The sequence below is a fragment of the Hyperoodon ampullatus genome, assembly GCF_949752795.1.
Source record: "Hyperoodon ampullatus genome assembly, chromosome: 9".
Lineage (NCBI taxonomy): Eukaryota > Metazoa > Chordata > Mammalia > Artiodactyla > Ziphiidae > Hyperoodon > Hyperoodon ampullatus.
This window is the reverse complement of record NC_136922.1, coordinates 29,477,615-29,498,877: the sequence shown is the minus strand read 5'-3', so window position 1 is coordinate 29,498,877 and position 21,263 is coordinate 29,477,615. Positions and strand designations below refer to the sequence as shown.

Genomic DNA, 21,263 nt, shown 5'->3' with positions numbered 1-21,263 from the left:
TTTTAGTATTGGTTTCCTTCTTGGTGTTGCTTGTTAGGAGAGCTGGTTAACCAACTCCTTTTGAAATTCTTAACTTCATAATTTCTCTTAAAGAGGTCATCTACTTTTGTGGCTGGTACACCCTTTGGGGGTGTGTATCTAACCATAGTGAAACGGGGGTGGAGTGGGATTGCAGGGAGAGGCAGGTATGTTTAATGAAGTGCACCATAACATCAAGCACACTTAATCCACTCAATCTCTTAAATATATCTAAACTGTGTTTCTCCTTATATTCTTTTATGCACAAATATAGCAAGTGTTTTTACCTACTACTCACAGAAAGTTTCAGGCTGTCTATAACCTGGGGAAGCACTTGGAATACCATCTCACAAATTAGAACAATTTCTGCTATTAAACTGCAATGTTTATTGCCATCCCAGTTTGTTTCATTAATAAATAACAAATTATAGAAAGTGGACATTTAAAAAATGTACACAGTTTTAGCTAACATATGAAAAGATCAAAAATACATTTCCAATGGAGAATTGCTTTAATATGTATCTTCTTTGACTGTACTGGTCTTTACTGAAAAAGAAGAGTTAACCAAACTGTTGTGAAGTTGGAAGAGTTGTTTCTCTAGAAAATCAAGCACGCCACCCAGAAAACTGCCTGTCAAGAGTTTTATACTTGGAAGTCTCTGTAATCCATCTCAATATGGAGTGGGGTGAGATTAAAAACTACTGATTTATTTGACAGAAATATATACAACAGCATGATCATCATATTAAACACCTGCTTAAATTTGACTCTGTAGCAGGACTTAATCACATCTGAAAACTTGAAATTTAAGAAGATATTATAAACTCAGTTGCAAGTAAATTATAGCATATGATGTAGATCGTGGGTTAGAAAATAATTGAAAATAGAGATACTGCTTTTAGAGATACTGCTTTGATACTGCAAAATAAGATTTTTCACTTTTACCTTAAAAAAACTCAATGTTAAAAGGTCAATATACTATGTATGACTTTTAAAAACGTAAATGATGCAGTAAAATCAACGGTTAATGTGGCCAATACAGCAGGCTTGACTGTGTCAGGGCTGAGGTCACAGATTCTCAGAGTAGGGAGCGATGTTCCTTGGGAGGTGAATCAAAATTCACATTTCACACATGCGGATTTTGACAGATTCTGATGACATCCACCCAAGTCCACCTCAACTTTGCATTTACCTCAATTCAGAAATAGGTTTAACCTTGGTTGTCCCTCACATGTTTGGGTGTATAAGAAAAACATTGAAAATAACTTTATTTAACCCTGACCAAAGTAAATTGAGAAAGCAGTAGAAATATAATATTACAAATACTTTGGTAAGAATTTTTCAGGAAGTAGTTCCTTCCTCTCTTCCCCCCTCCCTCCCTCCCTCTCTCTCTTTCTTTCCTTCCACAATTAAAAAAATTCTATCTGTGGTCACACTTTTCTACTATTTATAATTTAATCAGTCTAGAACAGTTATGTTTACGCAAAGAATTTCCTATTCTCACATTTTTTAATTAAAAAAACTACAGATAGGTAAATATAAATGTGAATTCACTAAACTTTCAATTGTTTGAAAAGACCCAAAGATCGTAAAAATTTTAGAGGGTAAGAAAAATGTCAAATGTAAGTAAGTATATTAAAGTTTTAAAAAAATTTGTGTGTATATAAACATGGGGTGTCAGTGCTACCAAATTCCAGGCTTCAACATTAAGTTATTTATTTTACAAAATAAAGTAATTCTGTCATGATTTTGTGGTTCAAACTCCAGATTGAATATCTTTCTTCTCCATGGAGTCAATTCTGACCCTCTTTTATCTGAATTTTACCTACAACCTTTTATTTTTCCTAGACAACATCAAAATGTTTCAGGATTAGACATTACGCAAGTGAAATGGATACATTTCTAAATTTGCTTATCCTGTTTAGTTTTGACAAATATAAACTTGCTCTCCTAGCCTAGGTAACAAGAGCTGGAGAAAAATAAATATTTACAATATATATTAATGAAAATGGTACAAGTATTTAAAGTATTTAATCATATGTGGTATTTCAATAGGATAATTCATTAGTCCAGTCTTCTAAATAATCCCAAAGTGACATGAATTCCTCTGCAGAATGAATGTCTATAGAGAGTAATCCATGGAAGACAGACAAGCCTCTTGTCATTCGCAGCCTTAATCCATTGCCTAGAGCGTGAAAAGTGCTCAGGATAACAAGTGTGGGAATCAGTAAAATCAACATTATTTTTGGATTTTATTTTCTTAACAATACTGACTGATCAATAGGCTGGCGGAAACTGACAAATACAATAGGGTCTGTTTGATGAATCAATCTAGTGAAGTAGAAAGAGAATCCCTCCTCCCCCTCCCCCATTCCCCCCCCCCTTTAAATCCTCTTCATTCTCTTCCTCCTCGTCCACCTACACTCACACAAACACACGCGCCCACACACACACACACACACACACACACAGAGGGAGAGAGGGAGGGAGAGAGGGAGTTGCTCTTTCTCTATTGGTCTATAGACATTAAGTAATGAAAGCTGTAGTGACAATGCTTAGGTCATATTTTATAAGAATACTAAACCACTTTCAAAAAGTGTTTATGTTTTTAATTGTAAGGCTCACCCTCTCCTTTCAGCCAAGAGATTTCCGAATTACTGAAATAGAGCTCTCTCCTCCAAATTTCTAATGTGTGCTGTGTGTGGGGTTGGGGGGAGGGTGCAGAGTAGAGAGAGTTGGGGAATAAAGAAGGGAAAGTTCTGTCCTGTTGATCTGCATACGCCCTTCCTCAAAAAACAAAACAAAACAAAACAAAAACCCATAAGGATATCAGCTTTGAGAAAAATTGAAAGAAAATACGAAAGGAAATTTAAACACCTCAGACAACATGCCTGTTTACAAAAGAATTAATGGTGTTTGTATGACTGCCTGAATACATGCATATATGTCCACAGAAAATTTAGTAGCCCTTCACCAGCTCATGAAGACACAGAGATATTCTCTTTATGTTGGTCCTTGACGCCCAGCAGGGACTTTTGTGAACTTTGTCATCTTCCTCTGCCCTTTAAACCAAAACTAGGGAAGTGGCTTTAATTAATGAGATGTGATGCATTAAAAACGTTAGCCAGAGCATTCCAGGAGCTGGAAAACCATACATGTTTTTAAATTCTGAGTGTCCTTTTGAGAATCCCCTGTTGTAATTTATAATTCTCAGTGGACCTATATTTGTCTTGAGCTGATTGTTGAAATGGGCTTTACTAGGAATTTCTTCGCTGAAATTGCAGTGGGGCGGGGGAAGGGGGTGGTTGATCCAAGGGGGTTTGTTGGGAGGAGGGAATGATTGCTAACAAGGCTTTAAAACCTCCAGTAGTTAAAGTTATATTGATGAAAAGGACAGACATATATATGCGTATCCATATACGTATACAAGCATAAACATACGTATAACATACAACGCACAAGTCCAAGCAGAATTATATAATGAGCATGAGTTGGAAATTATGTAGGTAGCAGAATTCAGATTTTTTTCATCAAAATTGCACCTAAAAATGGCTATAAGGCAACGCTTGCCTTGGGAAGTAAATTTATAGCTACGTGCCTTTCACAGGCACGCTGGAGTGTTCTGCTGCCGGCTCTAATCTCTACGAGATGTTTTTTGCATGTGTTGTGTGACAGGAGGGAAGAGGAGTGGGCTGAGCTCGCCTGTTCTCCCATTGTCAGCCAGTCTAGTGAGTGTTGGGAAAACCTGTCTGTGGGATCTTGTGTCATCTCTCCCTACATGTGTACAGGAAAAGTCCGCGCTGCTCACGGTTCCTCTCTCTCTCTCTCGCTCTCTCTCTTTCTCTCGCTCTCTCTGTTCCCCTTTCATTCTGCTTCCCCGGAGCCGAATGAAGCAGGCAGCAGGATTAGAGTCCGCCAGCTATCAGAAGAGTCTAGATAAAAGGAACTGCTTCTTAAGCACCACTGCTGCAGCCCTTGTTGATTTTTTTTTTCTTTCCACACAACAGTTGTGCCTCATTATCCGGTGCCTGGCTCGATTTTTTTTTTTTTTTTTTTTGGAGGGTTTGAAGTTTCTGGGCTTCAGTGACTGTTACAGAAGAAGAGGTGTTAGTGTTGCCTGGAGGTCTTGATTGTCTGCATTTATGAATGAAACTGACCTAAATCACCTGTTACCTCCAGTTTCCAGATTGTTTGAACTTCTGTGGCCGCACAATACAGGACCCGAGACTGAAGCAGCATAGGACCCACAGCGTCTGCAGCATGGGCTGGTTCGCTAGGATTGTCTGTCTTTTCTGGGGAGTATTACTTACAGCAAGAGCAAACTATCAAAATGGGAAGAACAATGTGCCAAGGCTGAAATTATCCTACAAAGGTAAGTTTTTCTTTTCCTTTTATTTGGCTAGCTTTCTAATGCCCCCCTGCCCCCTGCCTTTTCACTCCTTGAACTCCCTCCCAACCTAAACCGTAAAACCTTTAGTTTAACCTAGGAAACCTTTGTGATCGTGTGTGTCTTTTGGAGATGATTGAAACACTTTTTTTTATAAAAGCATAGCTTCTGTTGGATATATGACAATTTAAATGCAAACAAAGAACATTTAATCACATTTGCAGAGAAAAGCTGAATGCCTGGTAAATGCTGATCTATATATGTGATCATATATCCTGATAATTTTTCTGACTCTACTGCTATTAAAATATTTTTAAAAACCGCTATTGCAACAATGGTCTCTTTGTAAATGTGAGTGCCTCACCTATAATAATTATTATGATAAATTGTATTTTCTTAGTTTTAGACAGTAAATGGTTAATTGTCATCATGAATATTCAGTTTGTTCAAATCTGACAATCAGATGCTTAACATAAGCAGTAGATCATGGTTTGCCAAGAGAATATAAACTGGAGAGAACAGACTAGTTTTTCCACAGTGTGTTATGATTGTACAAAAGACTGTGTATTTGGCTAATTGGTGCAAAGCTAAAGCCTTTGAAATGTAATGTTATTTGATTCTATATGTACTTCAGTGAGAACTGAAGAGATACTACTTTCTAGTTGTACAGCTAGCTGTGTGAACTTCTTTTCAAAAAAGTATAAATTTAAGAAGAAAAAAAAGCCTTATCACATGATCGGTCTGGTTACATCTTAATGTGTATGCCTGTTTTTTAATGAGGATTTTAAAGAAAATATTTGTTCTATATTTGTTTAGATAGATTTTATAGATAGATGTATAATATCATGCTAATATGGATTCCAACATGATATATATAACTTTTAATGGAAGAGAATATTTATATAACTGAGGTATTATTAAAATGGAGTTGAAGATTAAACTGTTTTAACTCAAGTAGTTTTACTCCCTAGGGTGTTGCTTTCTTATGATTCTCAAATTTCTACAGTTGGGGGTGGGGCAATAAGAAACTTCAATTATATTTCATTTTTAGCCTATGATGTGAAAGAAAATTATTGCATCTATCTGTAGAGATGTCTGTCTACTATACATTGCTCTTATGCCAGAAAAGATATTCTTTAATTTTCACATTATGGGGAACATCTCTTTCTGAGTACTCTAGTGTAAATGAGAACCACAAAATAGGAAAGACAGATGTAATTTTTCACACTTTGGATTAGAAAATTAAACACCTACTAAATGTGTTTGTTTGTATTTAGTACTTAGATAAAATATGTTGAATTGGAAAATATATTTATTTTTGGTGTAATTTTTTGGTTATTAAAATGAGAATGAATTTTAAACATTAGCAAGCAGAATTGCAACTGTACTCATTATATAAGGTTTTTAAAAATAATCATATGGCACCCATTAAATATTTAACTAAATCCCAATTGTGTCTTTATATAGTAACTGTCTTTAAATTATTTTCCTGGTATATGATATTATGGTATCTGTGTTTTCATCAGTTTTTGTTTTCTATTTTTACTCTTTGAGAGTACTTCATCCAATGATTCTTAGGTTAATCGTCCACTTTCTTCAAGTTTATATTCCTCATGAGTAAGTTTTACATACGAGTTTACTTCATGAAGATGTGAATAGCTATATGCTATAATTTTGGAGTAAGTTTGAAACATGACGTACATTTTTTAAGTCTACTATATTTGGAGATACTTGTCTAAGTGCTAAATAAATTGCAAAATCAGTAGGAATTGAGAATTATACTTATTTATTTTGCAAGAATTCTATTTCCATGGTAATGGATTACTCTCCATTAATAGAAGAGGCACCAGTTCTTTCTACATATTAAAAGATAACATTTAATTAGAATAGCCCTTTGTTATATACACATGCTTTAAACTTGTCTAATGAAGTGAGTTGTATATATTGACAAGATGTATATATTTGAAACTGTCTCTATGAGTTCTTTTTAGCAATGGTATCCATTAGAATTATTCTGCTTTCCTTTAAACCAAAAACTGTCCTACAGCTACATAACAATTCTATTGATATACTTAGAGTTTGGCAATTTGGTAAAACAAGCTGTGAAATGAACAGCAAAAAGAATAATAGGGATGGCCCAAGCAATTTTTCTTCTGTCATTTTATTGGTCTGTCATTACCTTTTTGTCTCTACGTGTACACATGTTTTTCCAAAGCAACTGCCTGGTAGCCAATTGTCACTACTTTGTTTCTAAGCTGTAATAGAGAATTTTTTTTTAGCTACTTCTTTTTCCTCCTTAATTAGATGTCAAACACAGTTAAAACATCCACTGCTTTGCCCTTAAAAATATTCCAGCATGATTCATGAAGAGTTAAATCCCTGCCAACCCTAATTTCCCATGGTCACTTGTTTTCAAAGATCCACCATTAACCCTCTCATTGCTCACGTTGCCAAGATGAAGTTTCAGGCAATCACTGTGCTTACTTTCTACTTGTCATTTTGCCTGGTAGGAGATAAAAGAGATTTGATATGTTAAATGAGAAAGAAAGAGAAGTAAGAACAAGAAGGCAGCCTTTGTAGTGGATATACATACATATCTAATAAGGTACCTCTTTACTTTCTAGGAACAGGAATTGAATAGGTGTTTTCAGGACCATCTGGAGAAGTGATAATATTAGAAAAATGGGGTAGGCTGGCTTTTCCTCTGAACCAATCTGATTTAGAATCCTTGCGGGGGAAGCAAATGTGAGAACTCTGTAAATCTCAGCAGTCACATACAAATTATCCTCAAGAAACACTCACTCAGAGATACTTTTCCCTTCCTTAAATTCATGTAATATAGCTAAATGTTGTAATGCTTCTTTTTAAAATTGATGAATAACTGTTTATTTGCCTGACAAAACTAGTCAAATTTCACTTTTCTCATGAAATACCAGATTATCATAAAATCTTCCTTTTGGAATGTGTGTTACAGTGAAGACTTCAGAAAAACCTATGGAAATCACAAGGAAATAAATTAGGTCTGGGGTTTTAAACAAATGACAAACATTCCATCACTCAGTGTAATGAGCTTTTCCAGGACATTGTGTGCTTCAGTTTTAGTAGAAATCAAAGACACATGCAAGTCTGAATGTGACGGTGACCATGTGAATCCAAAGATTAAATCAGTGCCTTTAACTTTACCTTCATAGGGAGGACTTAGTAAACAGCCCTTAAATAAATGGTAGACATTTCAGAGGCTTTCTTTTCATACTTTGTAAAGGTTTTTGTGTTTTGTTTTTTTTCCAGAGTCAAATTGTTTAATTATTGTAAAAATGAGATTATTAGTTAAATCAAAATTCTCAGACATATCTTTTTGATAGATGATAATGTTTAATTAAAAATTATGAATTAAAACTTGCAAAACCTTTTTTATTTGCCATTATTCAATATATTATGACCACTTCAAAATTTAATTTGTATGAATAATGATTTACTAATTAAACTTGTTGACTTTTCTGGGATTTTCATTAGTCTGCCAAAGCACCAACATATATTTACATATTCACACATATATGTGTACACATATATGAATAGGTGAATATACATGAAGGACAAAATTTATGTTAATATTTTAGAGTTAATAAAAACAATCTTGTCAATCTACAGGTGGTAAATTATAATAAAATACTTTACAAATAAAATTGTTATTGGTTTTAAAGAGTCATATGTTAAATTGCATATGTATATTATAGCAGACATGATCTTTTTTTTAATATTTATTTTTTTATCTTTGGCTGCATTGGGTCTTCACTGCTGTGCGTGGGATTCCTCTAGCTGCAGCGAGTAGGGACTACTCTTTGTTGTGGTGCACGGGCTTCTCATTGCAGTGGCTTCTCTTGTTGCAGAGCACGGGCTCTAGGCGCGCGGGCTTCAGTAGTTGTGGCATGCAGGCTCAGTAGTTGTGGCTCGCGGGCTCTAGAGAGCAGTCTCAGTAGTTGTGGCGCACGGGCTTAGTTGCTCCACGGCATGTGGGATCTTCCCGGACCAGGGCTCGAACCCGTGTTCCCTGCACTGGCAGGCAGATTCTTAACCACTGCGCCATCAGGGAAGCCCCAGGCATGATCTTTTGAGTCTCATGAAAAGTCTTCATGAATATCTCAAGTATTCAAATAATAATATAAAATGGAATTTGTCTTATACTGGAAATCTCATAGCTAAAATGGAATGTGTCTTTGAAAAGTAGGGTAATAACATATATATTTTCACAGAGCAAAGACATTATAAATTCTTTGCAATACCTTATCTCCAGTAGTCACTGCATATATGGCATCAGATCTCTTATTTGCTGATTCTTATTAAGCATGGCCTTTTCTTCCTAAATTCTATTAACTTAAAAAATCATATTTTGGTTCTGAAGTCTTCGATTTGAGCATGCTGAAAACTAGAACTTTTTATTTATCTACTTGACAAGTATATCCAGGCAAAATAATAAAAAACAAAATAAAACAAAATGCACAGTATCACATCTTGCGATCCGGTGCGGGTCAGATCAAATGAGAGCTAGTGAAAGTCTCCAGTTTGAGGCTTCTCTGTTTGGAGCTGCCAACCAGATTGGCCTTTGAAATAATAACTTATCAGTGCAGACTTTGGCAAGTAAGAAAATGACTGAGACCACAAAACCACCCCATGTAAGATAACCCACCAACTTTTGATAATGGTGTGCTGCAGTCTTTAATAGCTTAAGGAAACCTGAATACTGAAGAGATGAATTTTCCAATTCTAACTTTTTTAGGTTGTTATTTCTCTTCATATAAATTGTTTCCTAGACTCCACTATTGTCAGTGATATGAAATGCCTAAATATTTAGGCAACTAAATAGAGGTATAGATCTGTGATAACTAATTTTTCTTTGTTTTCTTTTTTTCATTATCATACATCAATCAAACATGATTTAAAATATGTTGTGATTTTCAGTCTATTATATTTAAATTCTATATTGAAGAATTAATGCTATTAAAGGATTTTTCAGGAATAAATTTAATTGGAATCCATCAGTAAGATTGCATATGATCCTAGTAACAAAATAAAAGTTAAAGTGTTGGTTTCAGAGCATAATGTATTTCTGTTTAGTGTGAATATATAATTGTATTTGAGATGTGAGCTTTAAGTAACTTATAAAGTTATCAAGAACTTAAAGTCAGCTGTAAGGAAGTGTGTGGTTTAACTTCTTATCCCAGTTTCTCTCATTTAAACTTCAGTGGTACACCTACGTATCACTGTTCCCAAGATCAAAATATCACACACACCTTTACATCATTTTGGAGAACTGTGAAATCTAAAGTCAGGACTATTTTAAATAGAATTTATACTTGAGTTTTTAAAAATCTTCCAGTACTGAAATAAATTTTTAACTGATCATTATCTATAACATTCATTTACAAAGTCATGATATTATAGCATAGAGAGTTACATATTAATTGATGAAGACATTGCACTTATCAAACCTTCATGAAAAGAAAAACCTATGATAAAATGATCCATTAATGCAAAGCTCTAAGTAAAATCTCCAAAACTCATGACAGTATCTTAGTTCATGCGGTGAAAGCTGATTTTAAAAAGACCAGCAGTTGTAAACATAAGTTAGAACCAGTGTGAATCTTGGGATGGATTTTACCCTTCATGACTTCTAAGGTGCTGTTTAAAGGAACTACCATGATTTGCAGTTCTATGCTTCCGCTAATAGGTGGCACTAGCAATTTGAGACAGTTCTTTCATTAGTTTGGAAATGGGAAGGCTGCTAGGATAAATACACACATAGTGTGTGGAGGTCAAGCTTGGAAAAACTGGCACGAGAGTCAGGATACGTAACAAGCACAAAGCAGAAGCATTAGTTAAAATGGAATTTGCTACAGAATTTGACGTGCTCTTTGCACTTATTGGTACCTTCTGACCCTCAAAAGGTAGATTGTTGTAACCAAAATTAAATAAATAATGTAATTTAACTTAAATGAGAATTTACATGTGCAATTGGTCTATAAAATGTAAACAAAATAATGAGTGAAGTAGTAGTAACAGACAGTCGGAGTGATGGAAGGACAATGTCCTGTGGATATGAATAAATAATACATATATAATTATTTTAAGCCTGAATCATAAAGTGCACTTAACAGGAGCGAGGCAGCCTGCCTGTGGCACATTATCACCATCATTTATAATTGGAGAGTGGCTAGTTGAGAACGTAAAATAATGTTTAGAAAATTACATTTGGTATATTTTTAAAAGAATGACTCCTTTAGATTTGTAGGTTATTTAAAATTATTATCACAATTAAACATACCAAAGAACCAATAAATTCTATCTGACACAAAGAAGTCTAAATGTCTTCAGTTACTATCTCCTTCTATTACCAAAACATAAGCATCAGTATAAATAGAGAATTTGCACACTATTTCCAGACAGTAACAAAGCTGGACTCTGTCAAACCCAGGATAAGAGGATATACAATTTATACTTGAATTAGGGAATAAAGATAAGTAAAAATAAAATTCTGTTGAATAAATATGAAGAATGAATTGGTCTTAGTATTTTCTACAAGCTTAGAGTAAAACTGAAAGGGACCACGAATTTAGGGAGTCTTGCCGTCTCTTGAATGAGTCATTAAAACTACATTTCCAGGTTTCCTTTGCTTGAGGAGATGTGCCGTGGGAAACAATGTTGACCAAAACTTTACAGTAACTTAATTTGTTACTGCAATCATAAACATGTCTTTGGATAAAATATAACATCACCCACTTGAGTCTTCATCAGCAAACTAAATGAAGTGTAGTTCTATTGAATATGTCCAATGAGTTCTTTAGTCCAGAAAACTACTTATGTGGATCATCTTTGTTGTGTCAGATTGTGAGGTTCTAAGGCTAGATTGTATGCTTTTTCATTGGTATCATCTCAAAGGCTAGCACAGTCACTCATTGAATGAACTTGTGCTTCATTGGATACACCTTGTTTTGTTTTGTTTTTTTACATCTTTATTGGAGTATAATTGCTTTACAATGGTGTGTTAGTTTCTGCTTTATAACAAAGTGAATCAGTTATACATATACATATGTTCCCATATCTCTTCCCTCTTGCATCTCCCTCCCTCCCACCCTCCCTATACCACCCCTCCAGGCGATCACAAAGCACTGAGCTGATCTCCCTGCGCTATGCGGCTGCTTCCGTATGCTAACACCTTGTTTTTAAACACAAATTATACCTGTTTATAAGTGAGTACAAAATTAATGCAAATCTGTAATAAATCAATTCATTATAAGTGAATAGTACATTATAATGTGGTAGAGAAAGTAAAGTCAGTTTTAAATGCTAAGGTAGGAGGATATCAGTGGAGGCATTTAGATGCACGCAAAGGGCAGTGGTATCTCCACAAATAGTCTCCTCTGAGCCAAGCCTATTCCAGCACTGAATCAGAAAGTGTCTGGGTCACCTTTGTTTGCCTGCAAGTAGGAGATGGAAAATATATAACAATAAATGCATGTTAGAAGACTCTAGGAGAGAAATTATTTCATTCCTTTCAACAAATACCCTGAGTTTCCTTATTATTGTATCTCAGTACACACAACAAGAAAAGAAAGTGAGTGAGATGATTCTAAAATCAAATAGTGGCTAAACACATACTGTCTCTTCATCACTCTTACTGTATCTGGATTTTTGTGTGGAACAAACCAGTCCTACCAAACAAAGTTGAAAATACAATCGTTTAAAAGTTTAAATTGACTAGATTTCATTGTCCACACTTTGGGGAGAATCCTGGCTTTGCTATCTGACAACTTGCTAAGATTAGTGTTGCAGAGCCTTCCTTGCTGCTTCTTACCCTTGATTCCACTTATCAAGAGCAGCAGTTACTCATTGCCCCTTGCTTTTCATCTCCAAGTAAGCCTCTGTCTTACTTTGGCTCTGTGCTCTATGGCCTGGGACCACCACCTGCTTCCATCCTCAGCCCTTGCTCCCAAACCCCACCTGCCCAGGAGAGTAGATGTGATAAGAAAGAGCCACAGGAATCTTTGTTGAAGTGTGATGTGCAAAATATATGTTGAGGGCTTCCCTGGTGGCGCAGTGGTTGAGAGTCCGCCTGCTGATGCAGGGGACACGGGTTCGTGCCCCTGTCTGGGAAGATCCCACATGCCACGGAGCGGCTGGGCCCGTGAGCCATGGCCGCTGAGCTTGCACGTCCGGAGCCTGTGCTCCGCAACGGGAGAGGCCACAACAGTGAGAGGCCCGTGTACCGCAAAAAAAAAAAAAAAAAAAAAAAAGAAGAAGAAAAAAATATATATGTTGAGTTTGTTGTTTAAGATCCCAATCTTATATAATCGAGAGGATGAGAGAGAACAGTAGGCTACTTTCCTTAGTCCACTTATAGATCTATAATTGATATCTAGAATATAAATTAATGTACAATGGTTGACTTTACAGTCTTATAAAACATATGTTAGTCTTGTGACAAGGTAGAAGTATCAATAGGAAAGGAAATAATACAGCTACCCAGAGTGCTATTACATACAAATCATAGTTATTCATGGTGTTTAAAAATGATTAAGTCCTAGTCCAAACCCTTACGGAATATATTTGGGGAAAGCCAAAACCAAGTTCTTTATGTCTGAGGTCAAATCAAAACTATACAAGCATTTGTGAGTCTTTATAATATGTGCAGAAATTTAAATTTTTACCTTCAAATTTGAAATTTCAAGAGAATAGACTCTGCTCTGTTGTAATCATCCTTTAAGAATTAGTTTAAATGAACCTAGGTTTTCATTAGCCATGCAAACTTCAACTATTTACAAAAATAAGTTATGGTAAATAATAAGCATTTCTTACTTGTATTTTATATGTAAGACAAACACATAAAACCATGAAAGGCAAGTGGCAGATTTCTTCATAAATAAGTAGATTCTTGGATAAATAAAGTGAATATATAATGGGACTTCTGAGGAAGGTGGTATCACATCTACCAAAACACTTCAGGGAATTTTGTAAAATAAGGCTTAAGGAACATGGGCCTTGAAAGACAAGAAGTATGTGAGAAGGTAGAAATAGAAAAAAGTGACAATTACCACTATCAAAAAATATTTTGGGGGTATTTTTTTTACAAAAGCAATATATTTTATGAAGTATGTAATAATACATTTATATATTTTTTTATGCATTCAAATGTGATATGGAAACAAGTGTGTCCCTTTAACAAGGGGAACTTAAAGTTGCAGTATGTCAGGCTAGGAATGTCATCTAGTTAACAGGTGTTTGTCTATGTTTGACTGAAAATGAGAGCAAGACGGACAAGTGGCACATCCTTGAAAGACTTTTCCACAGTGGTCACAGTGGTCATTTGGGCTTACTCCATCTCTCCTTTGAGATTTATCTGTAAAGTATATGAGACAAGCTTCTTTCCAACCAATGGAGAAAAGAGGAAAGTTGAGTCTTGTTATCCAGTATAAAAAACACTGTGACTATTGTTCCTTGAAATTATAAAATATACTGGTTTAGAATGCAGGTTTCTTCTTGTTCTCCTAGTTAATTCCTATTTTTTTTCTGCTTTGCTCTATTATTTCTGTAACCAATCCACCAACAATTTTGAAAAGAGCAACTGCTATTTTATACATCATATTTGTTTTTAATGTGAAGACACCCATATCATCTATATGATGATCATCAAGTGTTAAAATGTCCCTTTAACTGTGAATTCCTGTTATGTGCCACGTCTTTAAATGCAAAGTCATATATTACATATGTTTTAATTTGCTTAGCACTTTTGTATCATTCAGGATGTTCCTCTGGCTCACTTAAGAAGGAAACTTAGTTTCAGAACAAACAGGCTAGTAAAATCTTGGAACATTTCATAACATATTAGACAAAGTTGTAGGTTCGTGGTATTTTGCAACACAAACTGCAAAAAGTTACTTTTGGAATTTTGGTCATGATAGAATAATCCCTTGTACTTGCAGAATTATATATAGATGAAGAGCTACACAAATCAATGGGTTTATACGTAGTTCATATGTGTGTGTATCCATAACAAATACAAGAAAAGTTACATTCAACTCATTATTTTTCTAAATCACATCATGTTTGAGAATTATGGAAAATGGAATGCCAATCACTAGAACACAGACTGAGGCAAAAGGTCATGGGAGACTGTCTCTCCCTTTGCTCAATGGCAGGTCTTGAGTGGTTCAGGACTGGCCATGATTTTCTGCCCTTTAGTGGTTGACCTTACCAGAGCATCTTCTACTGTGCAGTGCTGCTGCCTAGCCAAGTTCTCTGCTCTCTCTTAGGCACTAGCGCTCTGGGAAGTTACCAAATTGCCTCTTTCAGTAGCCCTTCCATTTAGACTTCTCAGCATCTTGGCTCCAGGTCATGTAGTGTCTTTCCTCTAAAAGCACGCAGGTCCTCTCAGGTCCTTCCACCTCCAGAATGTAGTGTGTGAGCAGGTCCCACTATTACACTAGCCTTTCATCTTTCCAGATTGAAATAAATGATCTTTTTAACTGATCCTGGCCACCCTCCTCTACCCCTTTTCTCTGGAAGTACAAAGTCTTCGACCCATACCTTCTTATCCTATCCAAATAGATGTCCTCTAAGTCTATCATTTGGAAAACAAAATCTGTTAATTTTCCCCTGGGGGTATAGAAAAAGTCTCTAGGCCTCAAAAATTAAAAGCCTTTCCGTCTCTCTTGGGAAGAGGCTAGGAAGCTTTCATTTTTAGCAGATTAATCTACAGAAATTAAATGGCAATTTCTTAATTAGGTAACTTTGCCACTTTAACTTTTCTCTAAGGGCTCTCTTTTACACACATGCACCTAAAGCTAGACATCGTGCCTAGAACAGAGAGTGTGGTGCTCATATATTTTAGTCTAAATGTCTCAACTTTACATCCATCAAATGTGCTGATTAAAGGACAAACAAATTAGTCTTCTTGACGCTTGAGATGTAGAAGTGCCCCACAACTGATGACGGGGTAGGAAGGCACAGCAGAAAGCTGACAGCTGGAGAGCATGAGCCAGGGTTGCCCAGGGAACTCTTCCCAGTCTGCCCATGCCCCTGCTTGGGAAAATGACTTTCCCAGATGCTACAGGTTCTGGGAACGATTTGCTGAGTAAGCTGGGGGCTTTTGCATGTACCCCTTCTACATAGCAAAGGCCACAGAAAATTTACACTTGGATCTGTCACAGGGAACCCCAACTCAACTTGTTTGTTCAAAACTATACTCACAGTCCTCTCTACAAACTTGTTTATTCTCTTTGTTCCCAGTTTCAGGGATTGTTGTCATTTTGTCCTAATTGCTCAGACCACTAGCATCTTTGCCTTCCCCTTGCTGACTCTCCCCATATCTAACCAGTCTCAACGTGCTGTGGATTCTCCCTCTTGAGTTCATCCCTCAAATCTTTCCTCTTCTCTCCTCCAGGTTAAGTCAGGCTCTTATCATTACTTGCCCTGTTATGACAGCAGTCGCCTATAATTATCTCTTCTTTTGTCATTACTGGCTACAACTCTTTCTGAAATTCACATCTAATTATGCCTTTCCTTTTTAAAAAGTTCCTACTGATTAAAGCCAAACTCCTTAGTTTTACCTAGAAGGATGATTAACCTAAAGTAGTCTAGGGCACAGAGGAGCTATTTGGAGGGCCTGCCATGGTTCAGCTATGAGGAAATTAATGCCGGAATAAGGATCATGATCATTGAAATGAGAAAGAAATGCTGGAAATGAGACACATTGAACGTACAGAAAAATTGGGTTTGGTGAATGATCGTGCGTAGGGAGGATCTGGAGAATTCGAGAACAATAAGTTTTAAATTTTCGGCAACTAGGAGTATTATACAACAATTGATAGTATCTGGAAAATGAACCTCTCTTCACTTTACAGCCCAACCATGCCCCAATGTAGTACTCCCTTCACATCACACCTGTGACCTTGCTGCTGCATGTCCTCCCACCCTCTCAATTGTGTACTGACACTGTCCTCTCAAACAGACATCGACTTGAGTATCCCCTTTGGCAAGGCTTTTGAAGAGGCAGAGAAACATAGGTAGGAAACATAATATGGCACCTGTCCTGAAGAAACTTAGCATTCGGAAGGGGAGAAAACACAGACTGTCAACTTTATAAGATCACACCTGCTCTTCATCTATCTTATATTCTCAGTCAAGTACAGAGTCTTGTGCATGACAGAGCCTTACTCAATACTCCTTGAATGAAGTGATTGAAGGAATAAGTGAGGAGGTGGCTGGTAATCATTCCAGGTGAGAGGGCTAAGGGGCAGAGTTGAGACCATACAAACAATGGATTTGAGAACAAAACATAGCCCAGTTTAAAGGTTTGTAAAATCAAGTAGTGAAATATTTGATTGGAAGAAAAATAATTGAAGGCTACAGAAGCAGTTCAAGTACTGATAAATGGTAGGGAACTCTGAAACAGAGTTTACAGGATTTAAAATTTAGATTAGAGTAATAGATGATGAAATTTTTTTAAGTTTATAAGTGAGTGGCACGTGCAAAGCAACGCTTTAGGCATCCCGAATCCTGGGAGTAGGGCTTCAGTTCTGAATTACTGAGGCATCATCTGAGATGCAGAAGCAAGATTCTGTAACAAGACTTATAACTCAGGTTAGGCTTCACGTAATGACCTTGTTATCCTGGGGTACAGAGGCTTCATGTGTGGGCATGTAGCTCACCTTATCTACATAGAGCATATATTTTCACATGTCCAGAAAAATACAAGTTATACTTAAGAAAAACTGCAGATATTTATGATTTCATGTAAAATTGTAAATTCCAACAGTTGAGTGTCATTTAGGATATAGTGCTACCTAAAAATATTCTACAGTATGTACTAATTCCTTCAAATATTCTTAAGTTTATGGCAGACTATACATGTAAAACTTCTGATGAGGAATGATACATGCATTTTACTCTGTCACAAAGTCACTATTTAGGCAAAGCAAGATATCAAAGGTGACTTTTTTTTCCCCCTGATCACCATATTATATGAGTTCATCATTCTTTCGATGAATTTTTTTGTTTTCTCTTGGGCTGGAAAGCAGAGATTCACTCCTTTGCATTTGATTCTAACTAGATAAAATTAGAAGCTGTACTCAGAGCAGCTACTCCTAAGACTCAGATTCCCTGTTGGGCTCTCACATGCTGACCTGGAGCCATGGAGTTTTCTTACTTTCACTGCATGTTTTTCATGTTCAATAGGGTCTCAGCCTTCTCTTGCTTCCCAAGGTGCTTATTCAGAACAGAATTAAGGTTCCCTCTGCTCACTCTAACAGAGCAGACATCCGTTCTCTATCATTCAACCCCCTAATCCAGACAGATTCTTGAGAAAGATTTCTAGCATAACAACAAAATAAGACCCAGTGACTCAAACAAATAGTTTCTTTCTGACACGCATGAAATCACTTAGCAAGACACAGTGTCCGTTGTGCCTACTGTTTCATCAGAAACGAGATTACTACTTATCTGATTGGCTTTGCTCTTTAGCTGTCAAATTGGAAAAAAACTGTCTACTCTATAACAGTATTTCTGTTCCCATCTATATAAACCTCTGCACATTAATTCTGAAAGAATCTGTTTAGTCTATTCTAAGCAGATGCCATATAAGGGAGTGAAATGAGCAATGTTATAGTGATTGGTTTCTTTAGTACAGGTCTCAGTCCAGAATATTGAACTGTACCGCAAGCAGCATACACTAAGGGTCATAGTCTCCCAAATAGATTCTCCATTGTACATATTACACCATCTTTTTCATACAAATTAGTTTTCTTTATAGAGTTAATAGCAGATTTACTGCCTTTTCACATTTACTAAAGAATAAAATTTCACATTCTTGGAGTATACAAAATGATAGCACATATTCAATTAAAATTATATATATTTGATCATATGTGTTGTCATTATTTTGTATTACTGAATAGTAAGTCATGCTGTGTTTACAGAGTTCAGGTACCTATTTGCTGGCCTTTTGAAAATTAGTGGCCTTTTTGAATTCAGCTGTTGGAACAAAAATTTCACCAATACAAGAGGAATCTAAGCATAGCAAAGAAAGCAGTGAATTGACTCTGGCATTTTCTAGGTGTTAGGACTCTGGCATGTATTTTAGCCTCAGGTTGCTCTTCTCTAACATGGGGAGAATAGTTACTTTACAGTAGCTCTTACTGGGATATTGACAATACACGTGTAAGGTGTTCTGTCAGTTCTTGGTACATGGAAGAGATTCATTAACTATTAATTCCTTATGGCAGATTAATAATTGCATAGGTTCTAGGTTACAGTGTTTTGCTCATTCAGAGTGGGTATGCATGCATGCATTCTCTAGCTATTATGCTTATTTTGTGAACCAAATTAATAAATGCTAATAATACAAAGAAAATCACAGTTATTATATTTGTAATGTGCTTCTTTCAGAGACACGTAGCATAATAGTGCAAATCTTTGAAAACATGAAGTTTGTCAGTGTCGGCTGGTCAGTGAATACAGGAGAACCCTTTGTGAAAAGCTAGTGTTGCAAGTAAACAGTTGTAAAAAAATTTAAAAAGCTGAGCCTAACATTCAACCTTTCAGTCCTACATAAGTGCCCTTAAATGTCTTGGTGTTGACTTGTTGCTTGTCACAGTTTTAAGTGTGGACTATGGATGAGAGTATACATGATACTGACCACAGGGGGACTTCCCTGGTGTCGCAGTGGTTAAGAATCTGCCTGCCAATGCAGGGGACACCGGTTGGATCCCTGGTCTGGGAAGATCCCACATGCCATGGAGCAACTAAACCCATTCACCACAACTACTGAGCCTGTGCTCTAGAGCCCACGAGGCACAACTACTGAGCCCACGTGCCACAACTACGGAAGCCTGAATGCTCTAGGGCCCATGCTGCGCAACAAGGGAAGCCACCGCAATGAGAAGCCCGCACACCTCGACGAAGGGTAGCCCCCACTCGCCGCAACTAGAGAAAGCCCATGTGCAGCAACGAAGACCCAACACAGCCAATAAATAAATAAATAAAATAATTAATTAATCAATCAATTAATTAATTAATTTTAAAAACACTAATTATGGGGATGAAAGCAGACATGATTTTTAGGTGTTCTGGCTCTCAATACTTAGTGAGCTAAACTGAGCAAGGGAGCACCTGTTTCTTAAGAAAAGAGTTGCCTGCATCTCGCAGATTATAAGTTCCAGTTTGTGTTTTCAACATGAACCAATGTCAGCCATTTAATATTCAGTAAAAATAACCAGGAAATGACTAGTTTTATTAGCTCCTGTACTTATAGCATATCCTGTCAAATGGTGTAATGGTTGCCTTGAATATTATTTTGTTATGACTTGGTCCATGAAGACACAACATCCATCATGTCAACTTAAAAAGTATTGAATCCACAGAGGAATTAACACAATATTCCCGTTTAATATGTCCCCGAGTCTGAATGAAACATTGTAGATATGAAGTCTGAGTCTTTCAGACCAATTCTATGAACCTCCTGTGATGGCGAATAACCCACTTGCAGGAAAAAGGATATGCAGTCATTCGAGAAAATAAACTTGCAGTCTGAAGCTAGTAAATAGAATGAAGAACACGTTGGGAGCCACTTAAAGGGGCTTTTGTCTAACAGAAGACACTGGGAAGCCAGACTGGGAAATCTAGACGTTGTCAGGAGGGGAGGTGACACTAACCACAGCTGGCTTTTAAAGGACTCTTCTGTAAGGCAAAATTCCTTTGGAAAACACTTTATGCACCAGCATGAATAAGTTTCTGAGGTACTCTAGACAAAGATGAATTTTATTTCTTTGTGGCTTTAGCAATATTACAATGCTCATAAGCTCTTTTACCTTATGCCAGACATGTGGAAGCAATCAGTATATGTAAATGATATGTGAAGGTGAGGCATAGTTTTAGCTTAAAAACTTAGACTGTCTGTGGTTATAAATTATAACCACATCACAAAGAGCTACTCGCCTTTTAATAGTAACTTAAATGTAAAAATAATCAGCGATGAATTCTTAAAACTGCTAGTGTTTTCTTAGTAAAGTACAATAAATGTAAAATATAGTGCTACTTTGTTCTGTTACATTATTTTTAGGACACAACATTTAAAGGCAAATATTTTTTGCCTTAAGTAATTATTAAAATGTAAATAGTTGTAGTTAGACAAAATTACATCATTCTATCTCTGAAAAACTACTTTTTTGCCAAGGGTTGCATTTTAGATTAACTCCAGTTGCCCTGTATTAATATTAATGCCCCCCTTTTTCTGTTAACATTATATCAATTTGGTTTTTGCCTATAATATACTTTTTATATTTATATATATGTGTGTATATATGTATTCCTATGCTTCGTAACATTTTGTAAATTTTGAACATATAAACCTGAATCAAATCTCCCGGCAAAGGAAACAGATATAATAAAAATAAATGTTTCCCTTTCTTTTAATTCAAAACAATGAAACTCTTAGTCTCAGTATGATGGTGCTGTGCCTCTTTTAAAATATTTTTACCATCTGCTCTATATAAAGCTGGATATTAAAATAACAGGAATTCAAAGTAGTATTAGACACACACACATAACTAGTAGAGGGAAAGAAAGTAAAATAAAATAAATCAAAGATGAATATTTAAACATTAATTTATCGTCTTTTCAATGAAAAAAAAAGATCATATTTTGTTAGACTGAAATCAGGTCTGTTATATCCCCAATTTACTCATAGTAAAACAAACAAAACTCATTCTAACATATGTACTCGAGAGAACCAAGAAACAATCATTATACTAAATATTTAAATAAAATTCACCAGTATAGAATGGCTCTACATGCCATACTTCATTCAGCA

The 21,263-nt window shown here is 36.0% G+C and overlaps 1 protein-coding gene across 2 annotated transcripts in view; it reads left to right on the top strand.

The window, feature by feature from the left end:
* Positions 1–21,263, top strand: part of SEMA3A (semaphorin 3A) — a gene marked incomplete at its 3' end in the record, with an annotated part of 509,152 nt that overhangs the window by 281,465 nt on the left and 206,424 nt on the right. For both annotated transcript variants that reach the window (XM_079710965.1, XM_079710966.1), the window contains one exon: positions 4,198–4,390. In XM_079710965.1, coding sequence (XP_079567091.1) covers positions 4,198–4,390 — 193 coding nt within the window. The remainder of the gene's footprint in view (positions 1–4,197; positions 4,391–21,263) is intronic.